The sequence below is a fragment of the Carica papaya genome, chromosome 8 (genome assembly GCF_054855325.1).
Source record: "Carica papaya isolate Zhongbai chromosome 8, ASM5485532v1, whole genome shotgun sequence".
Classification (NCBI taxonomy): domain Eukaryota; kingdom Viridiplantae; phylum Streptophyta; class Magnoliopsida; order Brassicales; family Caricaceae; genus Carica; species Carica papaya.
Window position 1 is genome coordinate 28,405,825 of NC_142316.1, and position 22,020 is coordinate 28,427,844.

General features: G+C 33.4%; 3 protein-coding genes across 5 annotated transcripts; 1 reads left to right on the forward strand and 2 right to left on the reverse strand.

The window, feature by feature from the left end:
* Positions 1-32: 32 nt before the first annotated feature.
* LOC110813139 (AP-1 complex subunit mu-2) lies at positions 33-6,654 on the forward strand. 2 transcript variants are annotated; one of them, XM_022040163.2, is made up of 12 exons: positions 33-445; positions 915-1,061; positions 1,273-1,335; positions 1,447-1,623; positions 1,735-1,838; positions 2,495-2,602; positions 2,731-2,827; positions 2,940-3,037; positions 3,162-3,303; positions 3,446-3,568; positions 6,115-6,166; positions 6,267-6,654. In XM_022040163.2, exons 1-11 carry the CDS (start codon positions 317-319, stop codon positions 6,133-6,135), a joined length of 1,209 nt encoding a protein of 402 aa, XP_021895855.1. In that variant the 5' UTR covers positions 33-316; the 3' UTR covers positions 6,136-6,166; positions 6,267-6,654. The 2 variants fall into 2 exon arrangements, with proteins under 2 accessions (XP_021895855.1, XP_021895854.1); XM_022040162.2 differs by lacking the exon at positions 6,115-6,166 and having other exon boundaries at positions 35-445.
* Positions 6,655-11,391: 4,737 nt separating this feature from the next.
* On the reverse strand, positions 11,392-14,304 carry LOC110813115 (L-tryptophan--pyruvate aminotransferase 1). The gene is made up of 5 exons (XM_022040126.2): positions 13,853-14,304; positions 13,378-13,681; positions 12,239-12,519; positions 11,867-12,156; positions 11,392-11,757 (listed from the first exon to the last, which is right to left on the reverse strand). The coding sequence occupies exons 1-5, from the start codon at positions 13,960-13,962 to the stop codon at positions 11,579-11,581; spliced, it is 1,164 nt and encodes a 387-aa protein (XP_021895818.2). The 5' UTR covers positions 13,963-14,304; the 3' UTR covers positions 11,392-11,578.
* A 2,161-nt stretch (positions 14,305-16,465) lies between these two features.
* LOC110813145 (alpha/beta-Hydrolases superfamily protein) lies at positions 16,466-20,400 on the reverse strand. 2 transcript variants are annotated; one of them, XM_022040171.2, is made up of 8 exons: positions 19,758-20,393; positions 19,523-19,617; positions 19,313-19,416; positions 19,094-19,194; positions 18,875-18,978; positions 18,073-18,510; positions 17,597-17,728; positions 16,466-16,921 (listed from the first exon to the last, which is right to left on the reverse strand). In XM_022040171.2, exons 1-8 carry the CDS (start codon positions 20,010-20,012, stop codon positions 16,759-16,761), a joined length of 1,392 nt encoding a protein of 463 aa, XP_021895863.2. In that variant the 5' UTR covers positions 20,013-20,393; the 3' UTR covers positions 16,466-16,758. The 2 variants fall into 2 exon arrangements, with proteins under 2 accessions (XP_021895863.2, XP_088066560.1); XM_088210434.1 differs by lacking the exon at positions 16,466-16,921 and having other exon boundaries at positions 17,670-17,807; positions 19,758-20,400.
* Positions 20,401-22,020: the final 1,620 nt, after the last annotated feature.

Sequence of the window (22,020 nt, forward strand, 5' to 3'; positions counted from 1 at the left end):
TTAATTATTTGTGTGAATTTTGGGCAGTTGGACAACGTCGTAGTGTTTCGTGTTTCAGAACAAAGACGACGGGAAGGGAAAGATCAGAGACGAAGTTATTTGGTTCTTAAACTGGTATATGAGCATCTTCAATGACGAAAGTTCAAGTTAAGATGGTGCTAACTCCATGGCGGAGCAAAATATACAATTCCTTCAGTTAGATCTCGATTTCTTCTTCTTTTCAATCCGCCTCTCTGATCCCATTAGATCTCGTCAATCATTTCCAACACCAATCTGATCTGTGAATTCGAGAAGATCCTTAGGAAGCTGGAAACTAATGGCAGGAGCAGCCTCGGCACTGTTTCTCCTGGACATCAAGGGGCGCATTCTGGTGTGGCGCGACTACCGGGGGGATGTCTCCGCTGTTCAAGCAGAGCGCTTCTTCACCAAGCTCATCGAAAAGGAGGTTCGCTTCTTGTCTTTCTTATCGTCTTACTGTATATTTATTTTCTATTTTTTTATAATCTTTTATGTGGAAGCTTAATTGTGCGATTTGGTTACTGATAAACTGGGTGGAAGAAAGGAACACGAAAACTTTGAGCTTCTTTTCGTTTTTTTGTACTTTTTCCTATTTCCTAAAGCACGTAACTAATCTAAAGGAACTGAATTAGTCTTTTTGTTAAGTAGAGGATGCATTTTACTTAACTCCAGTACTTCAAGATCCAAAATCGCATTATTTGTATTAGTAACTAAAAACAATATGTTTTCAGCTTGAAGTTGACAATTGATGTTTATATTTTCTTTCTGGATGATCTTACCATTACAAATTCAGACTCCGGTGTCTTACAAGTTCTATCCGTGAATTCCTCTCGATTGGATTTGTTTGAGCAAGATGGAAAGCTTATTGTTGGTTTTGTGGTTTTAATGTACTTTAGGGCGATCCTCAGTCCCAAGATCCGGTTGTGTATGATAATGGAGTAACATACATGTTTGTACAGCACAGCAATGTTTACCTGATGACAGCATCGAGGCAAAATTGCAATGCAGCCAGCCTTCTTTCCTTCCTACACCGAGTTGTTGATGTAAGCACGATTGGTAATTCTAATTTCATGTCTTCATGGTTGTATTTTGGCAATAAAACAGAAATGATATCTGTAAATGTAAATGAAGTTAATAAAATATGACCTAATTTAACATGGATTATTTACACATAAAAAAGGAACTTGGATAAACTATTTGGTAAAATCTGTTTATAACTTTGATTATTAGTTACAAGTCATAACGTTTTTGCAGGTCTTTAAGCATTATTTTGAAGAGTTGGAAGAGGAATCACTTAGGGATAACTTTGTGGTAGTGGTATGTTTTTTATCTTTTGCTTAGAGCTACATGAATCATTTTATGCTTATTTAATATGTTTCAAATTAGTGCATGACATCATGAGATCATATGGATCTGTTATTTCGGCAGTATGAGTTGCTTGATGAGATGATGGACTTTGGCTACCCTCAATATACAGAGGCAAGAATTCTTAGTGAATTTATCAAGACAGATGCATATAGGATGGAGGTCACGCAGAGACCTCCTATGGCTGTTACAAATGCTGTGTCTTGGCGAAGTGAGGGTATAAATTACAAGAAAAATGAAGTAGGTAGCTTTTTTCTTCTTCTAGAAGTGTCTTGTACATTATTTCAAAAAAAGACGTTTTTTGTACATGTCTGAACTGCCACATAATAAGATCTGCGCTTATCTTTTCAGGTTTTCTTGGATGTGGTGGAGAGTGTTAATATACTTGTCAACAGCAATGGACAGATAATTAGGTCAGATGTCGTTGGGGCACTGAAAATGCGAACCTATTTGAGGTGCATTCTCCACTGACTTTTAGGGTTTTCAGTTTCCATAAAGGGTTAAGATGGCATATTTTAGTTCCATTAAGATGATCAAATTCATGGTTCACTTACTAATCTGTGTGTCTTTTGCACGCATTTCTATTTGGGTTTGAAGATGTTAAATACTATTTTGAGGATATGTAAGTTGATATATTGCAGAAATATCTATGTCATCATAAATTCTGCACTTAAGGTCGATAGTAAATCCTATTAAGTGTTGGTCCTTGGAGTTGTATATCATTGTTCAGTATCTCATGTAAAACATTCCCTTGGTTCTCAAGCAAACAAGTAATTTGATTTTATATTGTTATGCCAAGACTACAATCATAATTTATTACTTGGTCTCTTTTCATTATTTATGTTAGTAAATTGCCTACAGACATCAATTTTTCATGAAATTCATAGGTAATTAGTTTTCTGTTTTTTCTTTTTTCAGAAACTACACACACCCATTTATATGCTTCTTTTCAATATAAAAGAAATTGAATTTCTCTCTAAATTTCATGCATCATTCTGGAGAAAACTTACAATAAATGTCATAATTTAGAGATAATTGCTGTCTTTTGATTTTTTTTCTTTTTTTTTGCTTGATTGCTAAATGCTTCACTCCTTCAACAATTTTGTGGCAGTGGCATGCCCGAGTGTAAGCTTGGCTTGAATGATAGAGTATTATTGGAGGCACAAGGCCGGGCAACAAAAGGAAAAGCAATTGATTTAGAGGACATCAAATTTCATCAGTATGTAGCATAACTATTTTTGTACCGGAAACCATGTGCAATAGTGCTGAGATGGATGTACAAATTATAAATTATTGTGATCTAAACTTGAATATTTCGTTTTGAGTAAATGCCCATTTTTGGTTCAGGTGTGTACGTTTGGCTCGTTTTGAAAATGATAGGACAATATCCTTCATACCACCTGATGGATCTTTTGATCTGATGACATATAGACTCAGTACCCAGGTCCTCCTCATGCTCAACTGTGTTGTTTCTTTCTATCAGATCCATACCATATTTTGTTTTAAAGTTGCTTTGCATGGTTATGTTTGATTATTTTTTCTATTAATTTTTTCAGGTAAAACCTCTGATCTGGGTGGAAGCTCAAGTTGAAAGGCACTCAAGAAGCCGTGTTGAGGTCTTGGTAAAGGCAAGGAGTCAATTTAAGGAGCGAAGGTATGAATGTCTACCCCACTGTACATTTGTTTTTATATTAAACATTGTAATGGCCCCATTCATGGTCCGGTAGGCTGATGTCTAGATTTGCAAAGTACTGAAGAAAGTTATTTTTACTGGACAGTACTGCTACAAATGTTGAGATTGAGTTGCCAGTACCATCTGATGCTTCCAACCCAAATATGCGGACATCAATGGGATCTGCATCATATGCACCTGAAAAAGATGCCTTAAGCTGGAAAATTAAATCCTTTCCCGGGGGCAAGGTATGAGCTAACTTCAAAGTTTGGATTAAAATTTTCTTAATATTTTGGCTACTTGGAATGATGGATTTTGAGCTGGAAATATTCTATTTTATGCAATTACATTTTAGCATTCTTTCTAATTGCAAAATCTCACGCTTTCTAGGAGTATATGTTGAGGGCAGAGCTCAGTCTCCCCAGTATAGCTGCTGAAGAGGCAACCCCTGAGAGAAAAGCTCCTATACGTGTGAAATTTGAGATACCATATTTTACTGTTTCTGGAATACAGGTGCGCTGAGTTTTTCTATGCTGTTTCTTTTTTTTTTTCTCAAAACCATTCCTGTTTTTGTTGAATGGCATGATATTAATCTAGATGCAAACATTCCTGTCATGAGGTCCAAGAAATGAATCACATTTGATTGACTTGGTCTATAAGTCTGCTGGATAAACTCAGGATGAATACGTGGATTTGGTGTGTCCATAAGTGTGATAAACTAGTAGTTGAGATTACATGCCTGCTTCTTTTTAATACTGAAGCCAATTGCTATGCCATGAAGATATCACCATCTTAATCCTTTGAAAATTTTGTAACTTCTGGTGCTGAAGATATTTTTGTCATGTTTGGTAAGGAAGTAGTACTGTAGCTTTCAAGGTTAATTTGGTCTATTGTTACCTAAACTGCAGTGCATTTAGACTATGGTGTGGGAGATAGGGAATATATATAATTAATGCTAAATTTAGGTTCGATGTGGTAGATTTAATCGTTGTGGTGTTTTGATATGAACTTCTGTTGAACCACTTACTAGATTTATTACTGGGATTGCAAAATAATTGTTTACTTGTACATTCTGCTCTATTTAGTCTTGTTCTTTTTTCTATGAGAAGAAATCCAAGACATGAATCCTTTATAGGTAAAATAAGAATATTAATTCTCATGTTATACATTCTAAAGATGATGTGGACAAATAGCAGTTAAACTACCTTCTTATGTAGATAGTTCAAAAATAGAGAAAATTTAGGTGAAAAATAGAGAATATAGATAGGTAAAGGGAAATTCAGGATCAAGGTAAAAAATATAGAGAAAAGCATAATGGAGGGGATACGTTAGATAGAATGGTAACCAAAAAAAAAAAAACACAACAGTAGATAATAGGGAGTAGAACACTAACAGTGAAATTCTTAATTATCGTTGGCTTCTCTTTGTTGGTAACTGCTACGCTTTATATAGGCATTAGTTATAATTAATAGGGAAAATTGTAATAGTAAAAATGTAAATGATTATAGTTTCTATAATATTTAAAATATGTCCAGAAAGAAATTAGAATATTATAAAGTATAAAAGAAAAAATTTTAATAATTCCTGTAATATTTAAAATATACCTAAAAGGAAGTTAAAATATTTTAATATCTAAATAAACCTAAATAACTTTAAAATAAAAAATAACAATAATAAGGACAAATATTACTTCAATAGAAAATTTATCCTAAATTACGGTCTTTTTTTCTGCATCATTCTATTCCATTTGGTGAAAGCTTGATCTCGAGTTTTGAAGTGGTGGAGCATCAAAATAGGACAAGCTTCAACATGTTCTTCAAAATCTTCAAGAAGTTGAGAATTCTGATAATCTTCACACAAAAACTGAATGTTAACTAAAGTTCTAAGTTCCATAGGATCATTAAATCAACAAGTTGAAATCAAATTATCCTTAGAAGTCTCTTCAGTGTAGTCATTATGAATAGGAATTATCGTGATAGGAGGTAGAACAAGATTGTTGGAAGGAGGAAATTGCTGAACATGATTAATATGAACAAAAACAACTTCAGCAGGAGCCGATATCTCTTGGACTGTTGCTGGTAGTTAAAGGAACTTCAAGTTTTTCATCTTCTAACGCCGAAGGACTGTTAGTTCAACTCTTAACCTCAGCCTTTAATTTTTCAGAAGATATCATATTTTCCTAGCTTCTGAGTATAAGTTTATTTCATAGTCAATGTTTAACTGACTTATTTCAGGGAAAAAAAAAGTCAATATTTAACTGATGACAGTTATTATATGGAATGACCATTAAGAGAGTTTTTGGCATAGCAGCATCTTAAATACGTTGATATTGGATATGCATCCACAAGGGCCAAAATTTTGGTATAACACATCATATGTAACCTGGTAGATCATATTGATGAATTGAACTTGCAGTTTATTGGATTCCATGTCAGGTTAAAGTTGATCTACTCTCAAAGTGATTATAAGGTGCAAATTGACCTATCTGATATGGTGGAGAAATTTGAGGTTTTTTTTGGGTAATATAAAATGAGTGACAGAAAGATAAGAATAGAAGTTAGACTCTGATATCAATTGATGTAGGGCAAGTAGTTGTTAAACTACCTTGTCTTGCGGATGGTTTAGAAATAGAGAAAATTTGGTGAGAAATTGAAGAACGTAGATAAGCTAGAAGAAATTCAAGCTCAAGGTAAAGAAACATAGAGAGAATTGCAGGGAATTGCAGGAGTACATTACAGGTGATATGTAGAAACTAGATATAGGTAATTTTGAATATAACATATAGAATTCTAAAAATTCTTTGATAATATCTTGATTTATCAATTCCATGCAATCCCATATTGCACAAACATATTTGTTATTTGATACTGTAACAGAAGAGATGCTATTATTAACGTATACTACATATCATTCCAGAAAAAATAAGTTTTCTGGAGGGGTGTTCTGGTGTTTCTGCTTTTGAGAGAAGATGCTATTGTTAACGTAGAGTACAAATATATATGCGTATAGTTCCACAAGTTTAACTTAATAAGCAAAAGAGACCTGGTCTCCATTTTCAGAGGAAAGAGATGATCAGGTAGAAGCACTTGTCAAGAGTGAGATTCTTAAGAGGTTCAGTGTCTTAATTTCCTTGTAAACATGAATTCTGGTTGGATAAATCAAGTTTAAGTAAACCTGATCATGTTTGTTTATGCATTTTTTAATATTGTAGGTTCGCTATCTGAAGATTATTGAGAAGAGTGGCTACCAGGCTCTGCCATGGGTGAGATACATAACCATGGCTGGGGAGTATGAATTACGGCTTGTGTGAAAGCTGCTTGGTTTAATTGGCTTACGATCCCACCACCTATATGATTATGAAATCCAATCACCGAAAACATTTACAGAAATAACAAAACTGGTAGACGAACAAGGGCAAATGGGAAGTCATTGTAATTTTTCATTTTGGGTAAGAAAATTTTATTTGCGTTGCTGTGCTTGATTCTGTGCATTAAAGGTTGTTAATCCGGCAAGTAGCCTTGTAATGTTGATATTCAGGAAGTTTTTTATCTTATGCAAATCAAGAACAAGGTATTTTGAATTGAAAATTTTGCACTAAACTCTCAGTGTTTAGCTCTAAGCACCATTATGTGATTAATATAATCATGGTCAGTTCCTTTTCTGGAAATGGTGCTTCTTGTGGGATTACATATTAAGGAATTATTTGTTTCACACTTCCCTTTGGGTTTGTCTTCTTGCGGTTCCTATCTTTTCCAGTTTCTGTGAGTGTAAAATAAAATATTACGACACTCCCGCATTCATTCTTCAGGATCTCTGAAACATCCATTGTGGACAAGATGCGGCAATGATTCTGTGACAACCATCTACCTACAGAAGCATTTCTGAAAAAAAACATAGAAAAATGATTCATGATACATTTGAGTCTTTCTTAGTGGCTTTATTTGTAGAGACGGAAAATGTAGCATTTTGTTATCTAAATTGAACTTGCAAATAAGTAACAATTTGCATTTGGATTGAGGAGTATTTAAATTTGCACTAAGATATTTTTCAAAGTATGTATTGGTAGTTGACACTGAATCATTATATTAAATTTCTGACATAATTTTATCGCATACCGGTAATCAAACAATGTTATAGAAAACCATTACGTATACTTATTTCATTAATTTGCGTTTACAAAAAAGTACTAGCAGTGTAGCACTTAAGACAATGTAATGGTGTAAAAGTTGTTAGTTTCTCAACTTACAAAACACACACACATGTATATAGTCACTAAGGTGCCAAAGATGTCTTTGGCGCTACCCCTCTAATGAGCAGGTCAGTCATCGTGATTTAGAAGAAATAACATTAATAAAACAGCATAGTACAAGCTTCAAAGTAGTAAAAAAGTATCATCTGCTGCATTTATTTTGCATTTGTATATACTAGATCGTCAAGATACGTGTCGCTATGGGAGCGAGTCTTGTTGGTTTAGGTGGCTTTTTATGAATCAGTATTACACTTGAGAAAGCGTTGACATAAGTGACATGCGAGTATCAAAACCTGCGTTGTATGTAAGGGTATTTAATCGAATGACAAGCCAGCTTTCATGCTTTAACAGTTAGTAAGGATACATATGATCAGTGTTAGCTTTATTATGAGGTATTTTATTAATGGTGCCAAGTTTTGGCCAGTTCTCCTAGGGTAAAGGATATTGAAGGAAGCTAGATCGCATAGCTCTGAGATCCTAGAAGCGGGTGATGGTACCCAGGAAGAGGTGTGCATATGTGCATGTATATGATGCGCACATATACGTGCGTAGATATTTATTTAACAAACTGCATCCTTTCTATTTAGGGTTAGGAAAGGATATATCTGTGTGTATGCGAGGCTTTGGTGCACCTGGTTTTAGTCCCCATATATTCTTTTTCCCTAGTTTTGAAATAAGAAGAAAAAGAGAATCTAGAGATAGTCAATTAGAGTTTTGTCCTTTCAAATCATCTTTATATTCTTCCTTGCATCTTACTTGATTCTTCATTGTTTATTCACTTGTTTTTCAATTTAATTATCATCATATTTATTTGATAAAATCTTGTATTGGATCAAAACAAACCATAGAGAATGAAAACTCTCATTCAAACTCGATGTAGAACCTAGATTCATCGAGTAGGGGTGTGCGATCCCTCTTATCCAAGAAGTCCATATTATTTAGAGCTAACAAAAGCTCATAAGATTTGTTTGTGATACAGTTGTTGGACTCCAGCAACTACTACATCTGAGCAAAATCCTTAAAGCGTGCTTTGAGAATCAAGAATGAATTATGTTTCATTGATGAAAGTCTAAAAGAACTTATAAATTCAACCAGTTCACTTATAAAATATTAGTTGTATAATGATATTATTATTACACGGATATAAAACACATTATCTATAGAGATAAAATGTAGCATTTTTTCTGTCAAGACAACCTATCAGTTTTTGAGTGAGTTGGAACAGAGATATGCATAACATAATACTCCCATGATCTATCAGGTAAAGCAATTAATAGTTAGCCTTGTGTAAAAGTAGGATATTGTAAATATTTACTTCTCAAAATTCGAAGTACTTTTCGACAAATTACTTAATTATGAATCGATTCCAAACTATATATGTTAAGGGTTAAGATCTATAATAGAGTACCAATAGAGAAACTTAATGATAAAAATTCTGATGGAATTAAATGAATCATATAAAGATATTAAAGTTTAAATATTATTAATTAAATATCTCTTAACCTTAATTAAGTGTATTAAATTGTACAATAAAAAAAAATACAAAGAAATATCATTAGATAGTTCACCTAACAAAAGTTTGGCTTTTAGTATTAGGGACCCGGATAAAACCACTAGAGACCCTAGCTTCAATAAAGAAATATATTACTGTTTATATTTTAAGATGACAAGTCAATTGGTTTAAAAGTATTTCAAGACAAATTTAAGTAAACTTATGTATTCTCATTGTTGCATGCCCATATACAATGTGGAAAGTTGTTGTAAACTATATGAATATCCCAAAAGGCTTAGACTACATGGGAAGATGAAGGTGTCTGGCGCTAATCAAGTTTTAAGATCCTCTTGGGGAGACAGAGACAACAAAACAAGTTGTAATCACACATGAACAATATACACAATTAATGGTTTTGCTACAATAACTCTTTAGCATACTTGGTACAATCAAAGGTCTAGAAAACCTCGAATATTTTCTTAGAACAGAAGTTGCACGATCCAAGAATATAATTCATATGTACCAAAGAAAATATGCTTTGAATTTGTTAATTGAAACAGGTATAATAAGTGCAAAACTTTCAAAGTTACCATTGGACCAAACTATAAAGCTATTAAAGGATGTTGGTGAATTGATCCCTAATCTTGTCATGTAAAGAAGACTTATATGCAAGCTGATGTATCTATCTCTCCCAAGACTAGCTTTGTCATTTTAGTGCAATTAACCAGCCAGTTCATAAAACAACCTCATGATTAACATCTAAATGTTACCTACAAAGTGCTTAAGTATGTTAAAGGACATCAAGACAATGATATTTTTACTTATCTCTTTTGAAGTTTCAAGTCAAGGACTACTATGATAGTCATTGGGTTATATGCACTGGCGAGCATAGATCTGTCACATGTTAATATATCTTCCTTTGAGAGTCCCTTATTTTTTGGAGATAAAACAAAAAAACAAAAAGCAAACAACCGATTTTGACATGTTTATTTGCATAGGTAGAATATAGAATGATGACAACAATAAATTACAAGACAATATGGACAAGATACTAATTATCATATTTAAAGATTGATCACCCACGGGTTGTGATTCTATGTTGTGATAATAAAACTGATTCATCACTCCACTCTCTCATAAAAGAATAAAGCAGATAGAAATTGATCGTTATTTAAAATTCGTAAAAAGATTCAAGACATGATTGAACATCAAAATCCAGGACTAATATCCAAGTGTAGACACAATTCATTATTTAACATCTATTAAATAATTTGTATGAAAGTTTTACCACTGATAAAGTGTTTGAATTTTGAATTATTCTCCAAGTTAGTTGGGTATTCTAGTTCTTCACTTAATCTTCTTATTCCTCTATATATATACACACACACACACACACACATAGTGTATAAATAAGACTATAGATATATCTCTTTTAGTGTTAATTTTGTTGTTTATAATTGATTACTAATCCTCATATGCTGATAATTTGGGATCAATGTGACTCTTTCTGAGAGGTTCCTTGAATAATGAAATTGTTATCATTCCATAATTTATGTTATTTAACTTTTAGCTATGAGTATTAATGTGTATTTTTTCATAGTATTCTCCTTTTTGGATTTAGAGAGTTTGGTACAATTGACCTTTTAAAGAATTATGTGAATAATGTGATTTTGAATGTTTTGACCTCTTTCTTTTTTAATTTAAATGGTAGTTTTATATTTATTATTTTTATTTTTGTAAATTTTTTTCACTAATCTCCTTTTCAAATGCATTCTAAGTAAATACTCAAATGTATAATTTTCACTATTAAAACTTTTATGAGATTTACTGAAATTAATAACAGTGAGATTACTTGAAATGTTTGTGTTTTAATGAATTGCGAGTTAGAAATTCTCCTTTTTGAATATTTTCTTGGAGAGCATCTAACTCCTTAGAGGCTTCTAGACATTATCCCTTGAAAAAATCATCACTATAACTAATGATTTGTAGGGCAAGCTAGTTTTATTTAAACTTAATAGATTGACAAGGAGATGCTTTCAATACTGTGCGTAGATATCATATTTATGCATGTTAAATAAGGTTGCAATCTTGCATTTCCACAGAATTTTTATTTGTATTTATGAAACAAATGGGAGGTTCTTTAATTTGGAATTGTGTATTGTTCCAATGTTTTTATTGAATAATATAAAAAGTAAGATGGTATTTAGTTTTTAAAAATAACTTAATTAAGAATCTAGAAAATAAACATAAAACTATCATTGGTTTAATTTTTTAATTCTTTATTTTTTTATTAATTATTATTTTGATATTATCTTAAATTTAACAATATATACATGTAAATGTAAATCACAAAATATTTTTGACAAATATATAATTTTTAGTTTTTATAAATAAAAAAAATTATAAACAAAAAGTAACTGGTTGCCTGCTTAAGAATTTTAGTTTAAGCATATTTTCTTTTGGCACATGAGAAAAGTCAACAACCTAAGCTCTAGTAGTCCTTGGTCAATAGCCAGATCAAGCTTCAAGTAATTACACACTCTTTAAATTAAAAAGATGATAAGTTTATTCTTTAATAATCCAACAACTGTGCGGTTCTTTTTTTTAAACAAAGGGAAAGCAAAATCCAATATGCAATGTAGGCAACTGTACTGTCTTTGACTTTTTGTATTGCAGTCAAACCCTTTCTACTTCTCTGACTGTGTTTAAAAATATCTTGAGATGTCAGCATTCATCCACCACATATTAACATTTCCATGGAGTACTGATTTATGATTTCCAGTTATTTGATTGCTGATAACCTTTCCAAGAAAGTATTGAACACATCGTCTCGGCTGAGCATGCTAATCCGAACGTACTCTGGATCACTCTCAAACGACGATCCACCCCTTCCCAGTATCTTATATGCTTTTAAAAGACTTCCAGAGTCTCTACCATCCTTGCTTCTCAGCCATGCAAATCCTGTTGGTAAATTAAAACAAACATGAGACTTTTTTTCTTTGGCCAAACAATAATTGATTTATATACCAATTTTACATGTATGTATATATATATATATATGATGCATTACCAGGGTTTGATTCTTTGATCGTTCTACTGAAGTTGCAGAACTCTCGAGGGTATTTAGGCAAACTGAAGACTTCATTGTGTTTAACTAGTTTTCGTAGTTTCTTCCATCTTTCAGCCATGAGACGATGACCATGTTCGAAGAAGTTGTCAGAAGAATTTTGGCATTCATCACTGATCACTTCAAGAATCTTCGCAGCACGAATTTGAGACTCTTTTGATACACCAATAGAGTTCAGCTGAATGTAATTTACCATCTTTGAAGCCACTTCCTTATCTTTAACAAGAGCCCATCTTTATCCAAAAAAGAAAAGGAAAAGTTCAGATTTCCTGCATATATGCATATACATGTATTATATATGTACATATTGCTCACCCGATGCGAGAACCGGCATGTCCGGTGGCTTTGGATAAAGTAAAGAGCATGATATCGTGGTCAGCAGCGGCGGTGATTGGCGTATAATGAGGCCAGTAGTAGGCAAGGTCATGGATTAGCTTTCCTCCTTCACGTTTCACCACAGATTCTCTGATACTACCATCAGGGTTGTTTGGTGAGTTGATCACCTCAATGTACGGTCCTTCCTTATCGTAACTTCTTGCATCACCTGCCCATTTATACAGCCCTGAACGCACCAAGTCTGTCTCCACCGAGTATGACTGTAAAAATAAAACCCAATTAAACATGGTTTCTTTATAGTATCTAATCATTACTTACACAAACATAGATAACTCATTGGACTAATTAAACTTTCCAGGTTTCTACCTTTAATATTCCTGGTTAATAATTAACTATGTCAGTCAAATAGATTAATCACAGTTCTTCTTTTGAAATGTAAGGATATGATAGTTTGACCAACATGGTTCCAAAAGTAGACATGCCCATGTTACGATTCATTAATGGCGCCCAAGGATTGATAACACATTCAGGCGGATGCATATGCTTGTTTCTCAATATGTGTGTGTTTTTGAGGATTAAGGAACATGTCTGTCCCTTTGTCTCAGGATCCAAAGCTGTTTTCCTCACTTCGTGCCACCATTAATTATGTTTCCTTTTTCCTTCATTATCTTATATCTTATAGTGATCAACTCGGACACTATGTGTACTTAATCTATATATATTTATTTTATTAATTAAATAACATATGTATATTTATTACAACAAAATTTTTCATATACATAAAAATAAATACTCCAACTTGAAATTATAATTTTTAATATAAAAATAAATGTATTAATCATGCAGCAAAAAAAGTACTAACATGCGTAATCTAGATCTATAAATTCATTAGTAATTTTTTTTTGAAAGAGTAGAAGATATCTTTCAGTTTTTTCATTAAGACTTAAATAAGACTCCCCAATAAATTGAGTAAATTTAGAGACCGTAATCTCCAGGTAGATTTAACTCATTTAGAATTTGATGATGATCAATTTGTTTTTCCGAGAAAGAAATTGAAATGCTTGTATAATTAATTAGAGCTAAGCAATGTCTGTGGAAAGATATGCTGATTGGCTCACCGAGTAACAAGGGGCGGCGGATACAACATTGACGGGATCAGGTCCGCCGGCAAAAGTGAGGGCGTACAAGGCGGCCTGGTAGAGTTGGGTGGAGCCCGTCCCCACCACGATATAACGATCTTCCGCCACCGCATTTCCCACCACCATATGCAATCTCCTGATCGCATCGCCCAGTCCACTCTCCAGAAACCAGCATATGTTCCCAACGTCGCTGAAGTAGCTCATCAAATCCCATCCTGAAATCACCACCGTACACTTGTCCCCCTGCTTCCTCCAGTACCCTTCGAAGATCGTTGGATCACCTCTGCCCATACCCCCAAAAAAAATAAGATTTATCTAATAATTGCCATGCATGCATGCTGTTGCCAGACAGTAAACAAGTCTATATTTACAGTGTTTTCAGTATTGCCTACTTGACAACATCGATTTTAAAGAAACTAACATCAAATTAAAATGTTTAAAGCAAAGGACTTACTGATCAAGATTAATAACTGGATCCGACGAGAAGGTAGGAGTTGTTATGGGTATTTCGCCGTGAGCAGAGAAAAATGAGCATGTGTTGCCGCCATTGCTGAAAGTCACCATCTTGGCCGTCTTGAGTGAATAATCAATTGGTGTGAATGAAAAACAAGAGGAGAAGGAAGTCTTTATAGAGAATACTTGTACGTATCTATTTGCAGTAGATGAATTATGTACGGGGTTGGGTATTAGACGGACACATATTTATAGGCGCAAAGAAGTAAACAGGAGATGTATACCAGTTGAGTTGGATATTTTCCGTCGTGATCCCCTATTTTCTGGGGGGATATGAATTGGATTTTGTAATAAAGCTTTCTGGGGTATACCATAGGCGTAGAAGTTTGTGTTTATCCAGGAAAAGTGAAAGATAAATACCTCGTTTATTCCTGATGAGGAGAAAGTAATTAGAAAAATGTGTACAGAATCCTGCAAAACTTATTGGGATCCTGATTTAAGCTAAGAAGAGTAGAAAATCCAGATTAAGATATTGGATTTGATTTCCCCCTAAAAAGGGTTAAAAAAAAAAAAAAAAAATCCATCCTCTTCCATGTTAGATGTGCATCCAAACAATTGGAAGAGGAGAAGTAATTAATTGATTGGATATATTTTTCCAAGAAAACTTAAGATCGCGATAAGCATGTTGGATTTTGATTTTACATTAAAATCATAACAAATCCTTCTCCATGTATATATCTCCAAGGAATTGGGAAAAATGAAACTTCCAAAAAACTACTTTGTACCGGTGGCTTAATTAGCTGCTTAGAATATTAATTACAATTAGTAAACGACTTAATAAAAAAATTAATTGTATGTGTATATACATTTCACCTACTTTGTGTTAGTGTACAATAACAACATTATGCTGTACCAAAAATATCTTTTTGTAATATAATTCTTTTTATTTTTAGTGATATATTTTTGTTTTTAATTTGAATTATAAATTTGATTTGTTTAGTCGTTAAATATTTATACGTACATGGTTCCAATCTTATTCAATATTTTTTTAGAAACAGTATCATGGTAATAATGAATTATCAAGTTCCATCTTTAAAAAATGTATTAGCAAATCAAGTGCATTTATTTTTTATATAAATAAAACATATTGCTGTTTTGGTGTGTATGTGTTTGTATGCATGTATATATGTTTGTAAGTTTTATACAGTTAGATCTTGAAAGTAGTATACAGTAAATACACGCCGTATGCAGCTTTCCAAAAGCTAGTTGAAATTGAATTACCGGTTTTGATATGGTTGATATACTAGGATGCTGTCACATATATACACCACTTGTAAAATATATATTTTAATGTAGTGTTTTTTAAAATAATTAACTTTTAAAAGTTAATTTAGTTGAAATTTTTATTAAATAAAATAAAAAAATATGATACCCTTAAAAGTGTTCTCGTAATTTATTTATTTATTTATATATGTTAATGAGAATATGAGTAAAAATAATTTAATAATGTATATTATTAAATAATTAAAATTGTTATATTATATACAAATATAATAAGATTACATAAAATTTATGAAGTGGTCCACTCTAGAATAATGTAATATAATATAATATAATATTTAAAATATATTCATCTACACATATGTGTATATATCATGAATGTGTATATTTAATGATAAAAACAGCAGTAATTTAATAGCTTCCCGACGAGTTTTGACATTAATCTCGCCCATACCAAACTCCACTCTGCTACGTCTCTCTCATGGATCAGTTACTTTTTCTATTTAAATGAAAAATTGTATTAACAATTTCATCTACATAAAATTAAAAAATAAAAAGAAGAGAAAAACCAGTAGCACATGCAAATGTTTGGTCGGTCGGGGTAGAAATTTATGACAACAAACAGTTTTCTTATGTCTCGTCAAGGGACAATAATCACGTGTTTTTTTATTTTTAAATTCTATTTGTTCACACCAAATTCAAACATTCAACACAAAACTTTTCAACTTCTAATCCGTTCTCACATCATAAGAATTAAAATAAATACTAAAACATGGAAAATATGAGATAAATCCAAATTTTAAATGCCATGAATATAAATTTACACGTTAACTTGTGTGACTGTCGTCAGTTCACATCTTTTTGGTTCCGTCCGGTCCGATCCGATCCAATCCAAATACCAAAAATAGGCAAAGGGCCCAGTATCGGTCTTAGCCATTACCCACAACGACATGTCTCCCTCAACTCCCACTTTTCTCCCCCGACATCCCTTGTTCAGCACCAACATGTTCTGCCTTCTGGCATGTTTGGCTCCAACGCAACACAATATCACAATACCACTCATGCCCCTTTCACACTTCTCTGAAGGCATTTTGTCTCTTGACGAGCCCTATAACACTCTACTATAGCTATGTTTTTGTTTACGAAAATTCCCAACTCCAAATTGCTTCTCTTGCAACAGTATGACAGTGATGGAACTGGGTCACTCTCAAACAATCCACATTCGGCTTCAAATGGCTAAAACATGTTGTTCATTATTCTATCACACCCATTTAATATCTCTTCTTTTGCTATAAAAGAAAATCCAGCAAACAAATACTCCAGGCAGACAAAGTAAAAGAAGAAGAGGGAGATGGGTTACCTGGGAATTTCAGTTTAATTTCTCTCTCACAACAAAGAAGTTTCATCTCTACTTTCTCCCTAAGAATGCCTATTCCCAAGTAAATAACAACACCTAATATAAAAACGACCTAACACAGATAAGTTAATCCATCCTTGGTACTACTAAATAGAAAGGCAAAAGAACAAGATCAAATCGATCAATTTATATATTTACAACATAGGCTTGACCAGGAAAAAAAGAGTCAGAATAAACCCTTTCCCCATATATATTTTCTCTTCATTTTCCTACGCGTGTGGAGCTTCGTTTGGTACAGTTTGAGGACTCTTCCTAAATACATGCTTTCTACAACGTTGAAAAATGCTGTCGTATATCAAATCAAATTGAACTCCTGCTCTTTCCCTGTTCACTATAAACAATATGTGATCTGCTTCAACAATTTTGTAGTACCTGCACATTTAACCAAAGGCCATCCTTTATGTTAGCTCATATAACAATAAATTTTAATCTCCTCTTTCTTGGCTAGCCAGCAGCCTTTTGGCAACTCATAGTTTCAAGATTAATATGAAGGTAGACAAAGCTATGGCTAAAATATCAAGCCCTTGATTATAGTTGATGAAGACGGGAACATGAACTAGTGAAAATTAATGACAAGGTCCTGTTTGTAAACAGTTCTTTGCATTGCACTCATCTTACAATAGCACTGTGGGGTAGGAGACATCACAAGCATTTTATCTAAGACTACCATGTTGCTTGTGGAATATGTATGGCATTACCATGACTGATGGCTTTCGTAATTTGACCCAAAATAGACCCCTACTTCCAATTCTGTTAATTGATAAGGTAACTTGAAGTTGGTCTATTATCATGGTTTAAAACTGTGATCAACCGTTGAGGTCTTCAGAATTCTAAACAAGCTTGAAACTCAGTTTCCAGGAGATCTCATGATTGTGATGATAAAAACTATGAACTTCATTAAAATGCATATTTACAGAGAGGTAGCATACAAGTAAAATTGTCCTAGTTCTAGGTAATGAAATTTTAAGCTCAAGGTTACAAATATGATTTGGTTAATTAACGTGAGAGAGAGAGAGAGAGAGCTAACTACAGCAGGAAAACACTAACCAGATGCCTGGTTGCAATGGTTGGCATTCAGAATCATTCACAATAAAACGGCTTGGATGTTCAACTGGGATCCGAGGATGAGTCATGGATATGGTGTTCAATGCTCCATCATTGTCCTGCCAATCCTCATCCCTGCACATGCAATTACGACGTGAATCATGATGTGCTTTGAATATTTTTGTGGCCAGGAAAGCTTCAAGAGGCACAGTTGCTGTTCAAAATGAATATGGAATTCTTTCAAATTACAGTGAAATGGTAAGAATATGATAGAATAAATACCAGAATCACTAAGTTCCAGAGACTTCTGTATAGTGATTAGAAATCAATGTTTAAATAAAAATTCAGGAAGAAACTTCATTCAAATATCATAAATATTCTAATCCAAGCATATCAAGTCATTACAGTTTTGTCAAACCAAAAGCCTATGAGCAATCAAGAAACTGATGTAACAGAATACATGGTGTACAAACACAAACCTGTAGCCTTTGTATGGTGGGGTGACATCGGGAGGATGACGCCACTGAGTCATCTGCAACACTCTGAGAAACAGCATTGGGTGGATTCCGAGGATTCCAGAAGGAAGAGTAACACCCAGTATCTCCCTCGTTCTCTTAGTAGCATAGCTGAAATAGAATGTGTTTGGGAAGGTCTGCAGATAGGCATTTAGTCTCATGGATCCTTGAATTGTAAGATCTGGGAGGATCCAATCCCCCGAAGCAAATGGACCTGCATTTCCAAGGAGGCAATCAACAAGACCCCAGACACCCATTTTCTTCCAGGACATGTTGAAGTGATCAAACCCGAAATTGTAATAGGACTTTAACCAAGGAATATCCAACCATTCATAAATTATCACTCCTAAACGGCACAGCTGTAACAGACTTATAGGTTTCATGGTTCTTCCATCCTCTGGCCTGGAAAAGAAAAGTTCCCAACTATTCAGCACTACGAGTGATCAATAATGCCTTTCTTTTGAGGGAATAGTAGCCAATGAATATGCTAGGTAGAAATTCTCAAGGAGTAAAGCATCATTCAAAACAGAAATGGAAATCCAGGCTGAAACTTATATAATCAACTTGACTTCTCAGCATGTAACATATTCGGGATTCTACCTTGGTTTTGGTTCTAATATTTTATTTGTTCAATGCTTTTGTTACATATTTCTCAAAAGAAAACCAAGTTACATCTCTCCCTCGCCATTCAGTCGTAGGATTTCCGTGTAACTAAAACCTGGATAAAACAACTAAAACCTGAAAACAAAGTTCAAAAAGAACTTACTGCATTCCATCCAAGTAGGTTCTTGTAGTCCCATTGAATGCCCCAGATAACGATGTTACACTTAATATCCAATTCTCATTCGTGTTCTCATAACCTTTGAATGCCTGAAAAGTTTCATATTGTGTACATAAATGGAACGAATTGACTTACCAGAGGAATGCAAAAGTTAAAAGGCAGAATAGTGACAATTACGGCTATCTCACAGTGAAAGAAACTAACCTTATCGGCGAGCATTTGCTGCAAGACACGAACAACCTGTGCTCCGGCTGAGTGCCCAATAAAATGAATAGGATGGTCCTCGTCCCATTCAGGGTAATGCCCTGTGTCCCATTTTGTAAACAAACAAAAACCCGTTTCAGAATTCTACATGAAAAAGAATTCCCCATAAAACAGTGAAAAGGCAACAAAGCATGCCGAAAGCAGGATGAACTTGCTAACCCTCTTCATAAATTCGTCCAAATTGAGAGTGTCCGCAGGCGTTGCTATGTTCTTCACCGTAATCAACTTGTCCGCCTTTCAAATAGTAGAACAACTCGCGAGCTCTGAAACCCCCCAAAACCCCATTTTTTGGAAGACAACCAGTAAACATCACAGAGAGGCAGAATTAGCAAAAGAAAATTGCAATCCCTGCTTTATTCAGAAATATACCTATCATATATGCTGGTTAATGAACCTAAATCGGGCACGAGAACCCTCTCGTCTTTCTTCTCTGCCCCGGCGAAATAAGACAATCCTCCCAATTTCTGAGGTTTAGAGAACACACAAAATCAAAACTCACATTGAGGAACAATATGAAGAACAGATAAATTTTTGCAGCATAAAATGGAAAAGGAGCCAAAAAAATTAAAACCCAATTGACGGGGAACAATAAAATCCATTTTACCCCTTTGCCAAATCCAAAGATTCCATGAACTAACACGATCGGAGGCAGACCGACAACATTGGTTGATTTTGCTGTTGGGTCTGCCTCCTGAAGCTCAAGATTGATGTTAGGCCTGAAAAGGCATTCGTTCAAAGCTTGAGAGAGATCGCCAGCGACAGCGCTGCTGAATATGTAAAACCCATAAAGCAAATGCACCAAAGAGCTGACGAACAGCTCTGTCCATTGCAGAGCAGATATCATACACCACCTTATCATCCTCGCACACAAACTACTCCAAAAAGGCAAAAATGAAGCCAAAAAAAAAAAAAAGGAAAAACCAGAGCCTTCTTCTCCGAGAAAAAAAAAGAAGTCAAAGAAGGCTCCTCTGCTTAAAAAGTCAACAAGCCCTCCTCCTCCTGTGATCCCCTTCTATGATCCTTGCATAGAAGGGGTAAAAGAAACGGTGGTATTTGTATACAGGAAAGAGAACCTTACGTTACAGTTTTTTTTTTTTTTTTTTTTTCTTCTTCTCTTAATATCTTGTAACTTTGAAATTGGGTTTCCCACAATTTTCTCATCACCCACCTAATCATAAGAAGAGAGAGAGAGAGAGAGAGAGAGAGAGAGCAGCAAACAAACAAATTTCCCTGCCAATCAATAACTCACACTATTCATTCATTCTCCATGTTGTCTTTCTCTCCCAGGTCTTTTTTACCCCCTCAGCAAGAAAAAGGAGGAAAGTGCAACTGGTTGTGAATGGTGCCAGTTGTCCTAGTTGGAACCGCTCCGATAAAATGTGGAGCCAAATAAAGCGGGACCCACTTAAACATAGGGAAAATCTAATCCCCAATGCATCTCTCTGTCTGTTTTACTGATAAAAATAAAAATAAAAATAAACGGGTGATTGTTGTTGAACAAATTGTGAGTGGAGACTTCTTTTTTTTTTTTTTTTTCCCTGCTGGAAATATATATTTTATATAGTAATAAATTTTGTCTTAAAAGAAAAATTATTTATGAAAAAGGAAAAGGTGGTTGGTTAGTTAAGATTCTAGTAGTTTCTATCTACCCATCCAGCAGTGATGTTCTGGATAAGTGCTGGAAGGTTCTGTCAGACTCAGCTGCCAACAAAACCAACCCTTATCCCTTCCCCCACACACGTGTTTTAATACTTCCAATTCTCCTCCACTCTATTTTTTTTTTTTTTTTTTTTTTTTTTACTGCTTAGTCTTTTACCTTCCTTCGCGTTAAATACATTTTTTTACCCTTCTCTCGTGCCAAAATTTCAAAGATCCCAAGCAAGCTCCGAATTTCGTAGAGTTGAAAAGTCTCAAAATTTCTACGGACGTTTCTTTTATTGTTGAATTTACATCTTCCGCTCCTACTCAATTTATTGATAAAATAAATGTATACTTACGTTCTCCAAAACCCACATTGCTACTTTTCAAATATTTTATACATTTATTTATATATATATATAAATATGTGTATGAAACATTTAATAATAACTAAAATAAATTTTTGCAATCAATAATTTATTTATATCAAGAACTTAAAGTTATCTTTAATATTAATGTTTTCTTATATGAAAACATATACTTATTTATAATAAATATTGATACATTGCATATAATGATATTTGATTCTAAATTTTTATTAATAACTTAAAATAATTATTACAATAAATAAAACTTTTAATTATTTATATAACTATAAAATTTATATTTATTATCGTTTAGATTATAATTAATTTTTTTATTATAATAATAATAAAAGATTTTTTGAAAAGTTAACCATAAAAAGTGGAGATTTTTTTTATAAAAAAAATGAATTGTGAGAATATATTTCAAAAACCTTTAATTTATTTAAAAGAAATAAGGAAATATACCCCTCAAAGTAAAGATTAAATAAATAAAAGTTAGGGAATTGGAGTTCACGTTTTTTAAAAGTTTTTTACTCTATTTGCAAGAAGATACTCGTCCGCTTATTAATAATAATTTATTACTTTTTATTATAAAATAATTAATATATTATTCATTAAAAAAATTACAATTTGCACGTCAGAAAACAGGTTTATTATTATTTTTTTTGTTTAATATGATATGATATGGGCGGTGAGTTGTGGGCGCATGTGCCGCGCCACTATTTAAATGTTCATTTATTTTTCTTTTTACTTACATTAAAAAATTAAATAAATAAAGTCTTGGTTACGCGGCGCATCCAAAATTGGCCGTAGTTGGTGAACCCTTTTACTTTTTCTTTATTTGCTTTTTTATCGTCATAATAA

Bases quoted from the DNA above. Each gene is read 5' to 3' on its own strand.
- LOC110813139 (XM_022040162.2), top strand. From the start codon at position 317: ATGGCAGGAGCAGCCTCGGCACTGTTTCTCCTGGACATCAAGGGGCGC. The intron at 1,336-1,446 runs GTATGTTTTTTA...TTATTTCGGCAG, and splicing joins GGGATAACTTTGTGGTAGTG to TATGAGTTGCTTGATGAGAT. The intron at 3,569-6,266 runs GTGCGCTGAGTT...TTAATATTGTAG, and splicing joins TTACTGTTTCTGGAATACAG to GTTCGCTATCTGAAGATTAT.
- LOC110813115 (XM_022040126.2), bottom strand. From the start codon at position 13,962: ATGGTGACTTTCAGCAATGGCGGCAACACATGCTCATTTTTCTCTGCT. The intron at 13,682-13,852 runs GTAAGTCCTTTG...GGGTATGGGCAG, and splicing joins CCAGTTATTAATCTTGATCA to AGGTGATCCAACGATCTTCG. The intron at 12,157-12,238 runs GTGAGCAATATG...TTTTGGATAAAG, and splicing joins CATGCCGGTTCTCGCATCGG to ATGGGCTCTTGTTAAAGATA.
- LOC110813145 (XM_022040171.2), bottom strand. From the start codon at position 20,012: ATGATAAGGTGGTGTATGATATCTGCTCTGCAATGGACAGAGCTGTTC. The intron at 19,195-19,312 runs GTTAGCAAGTTC...AATGGGACACAG, and splicing joins TGGACGAATTTATGAAGAGG to GGCATTACCCTGAATGGGAC. The intron at 18,511-18,874 runs GTAAGTTCTTTT...TTTCTTTTCCAG, and splicing joins ACCTACTTGGATGGAATGCA to GCCAGAGGATGGAAGAACCA.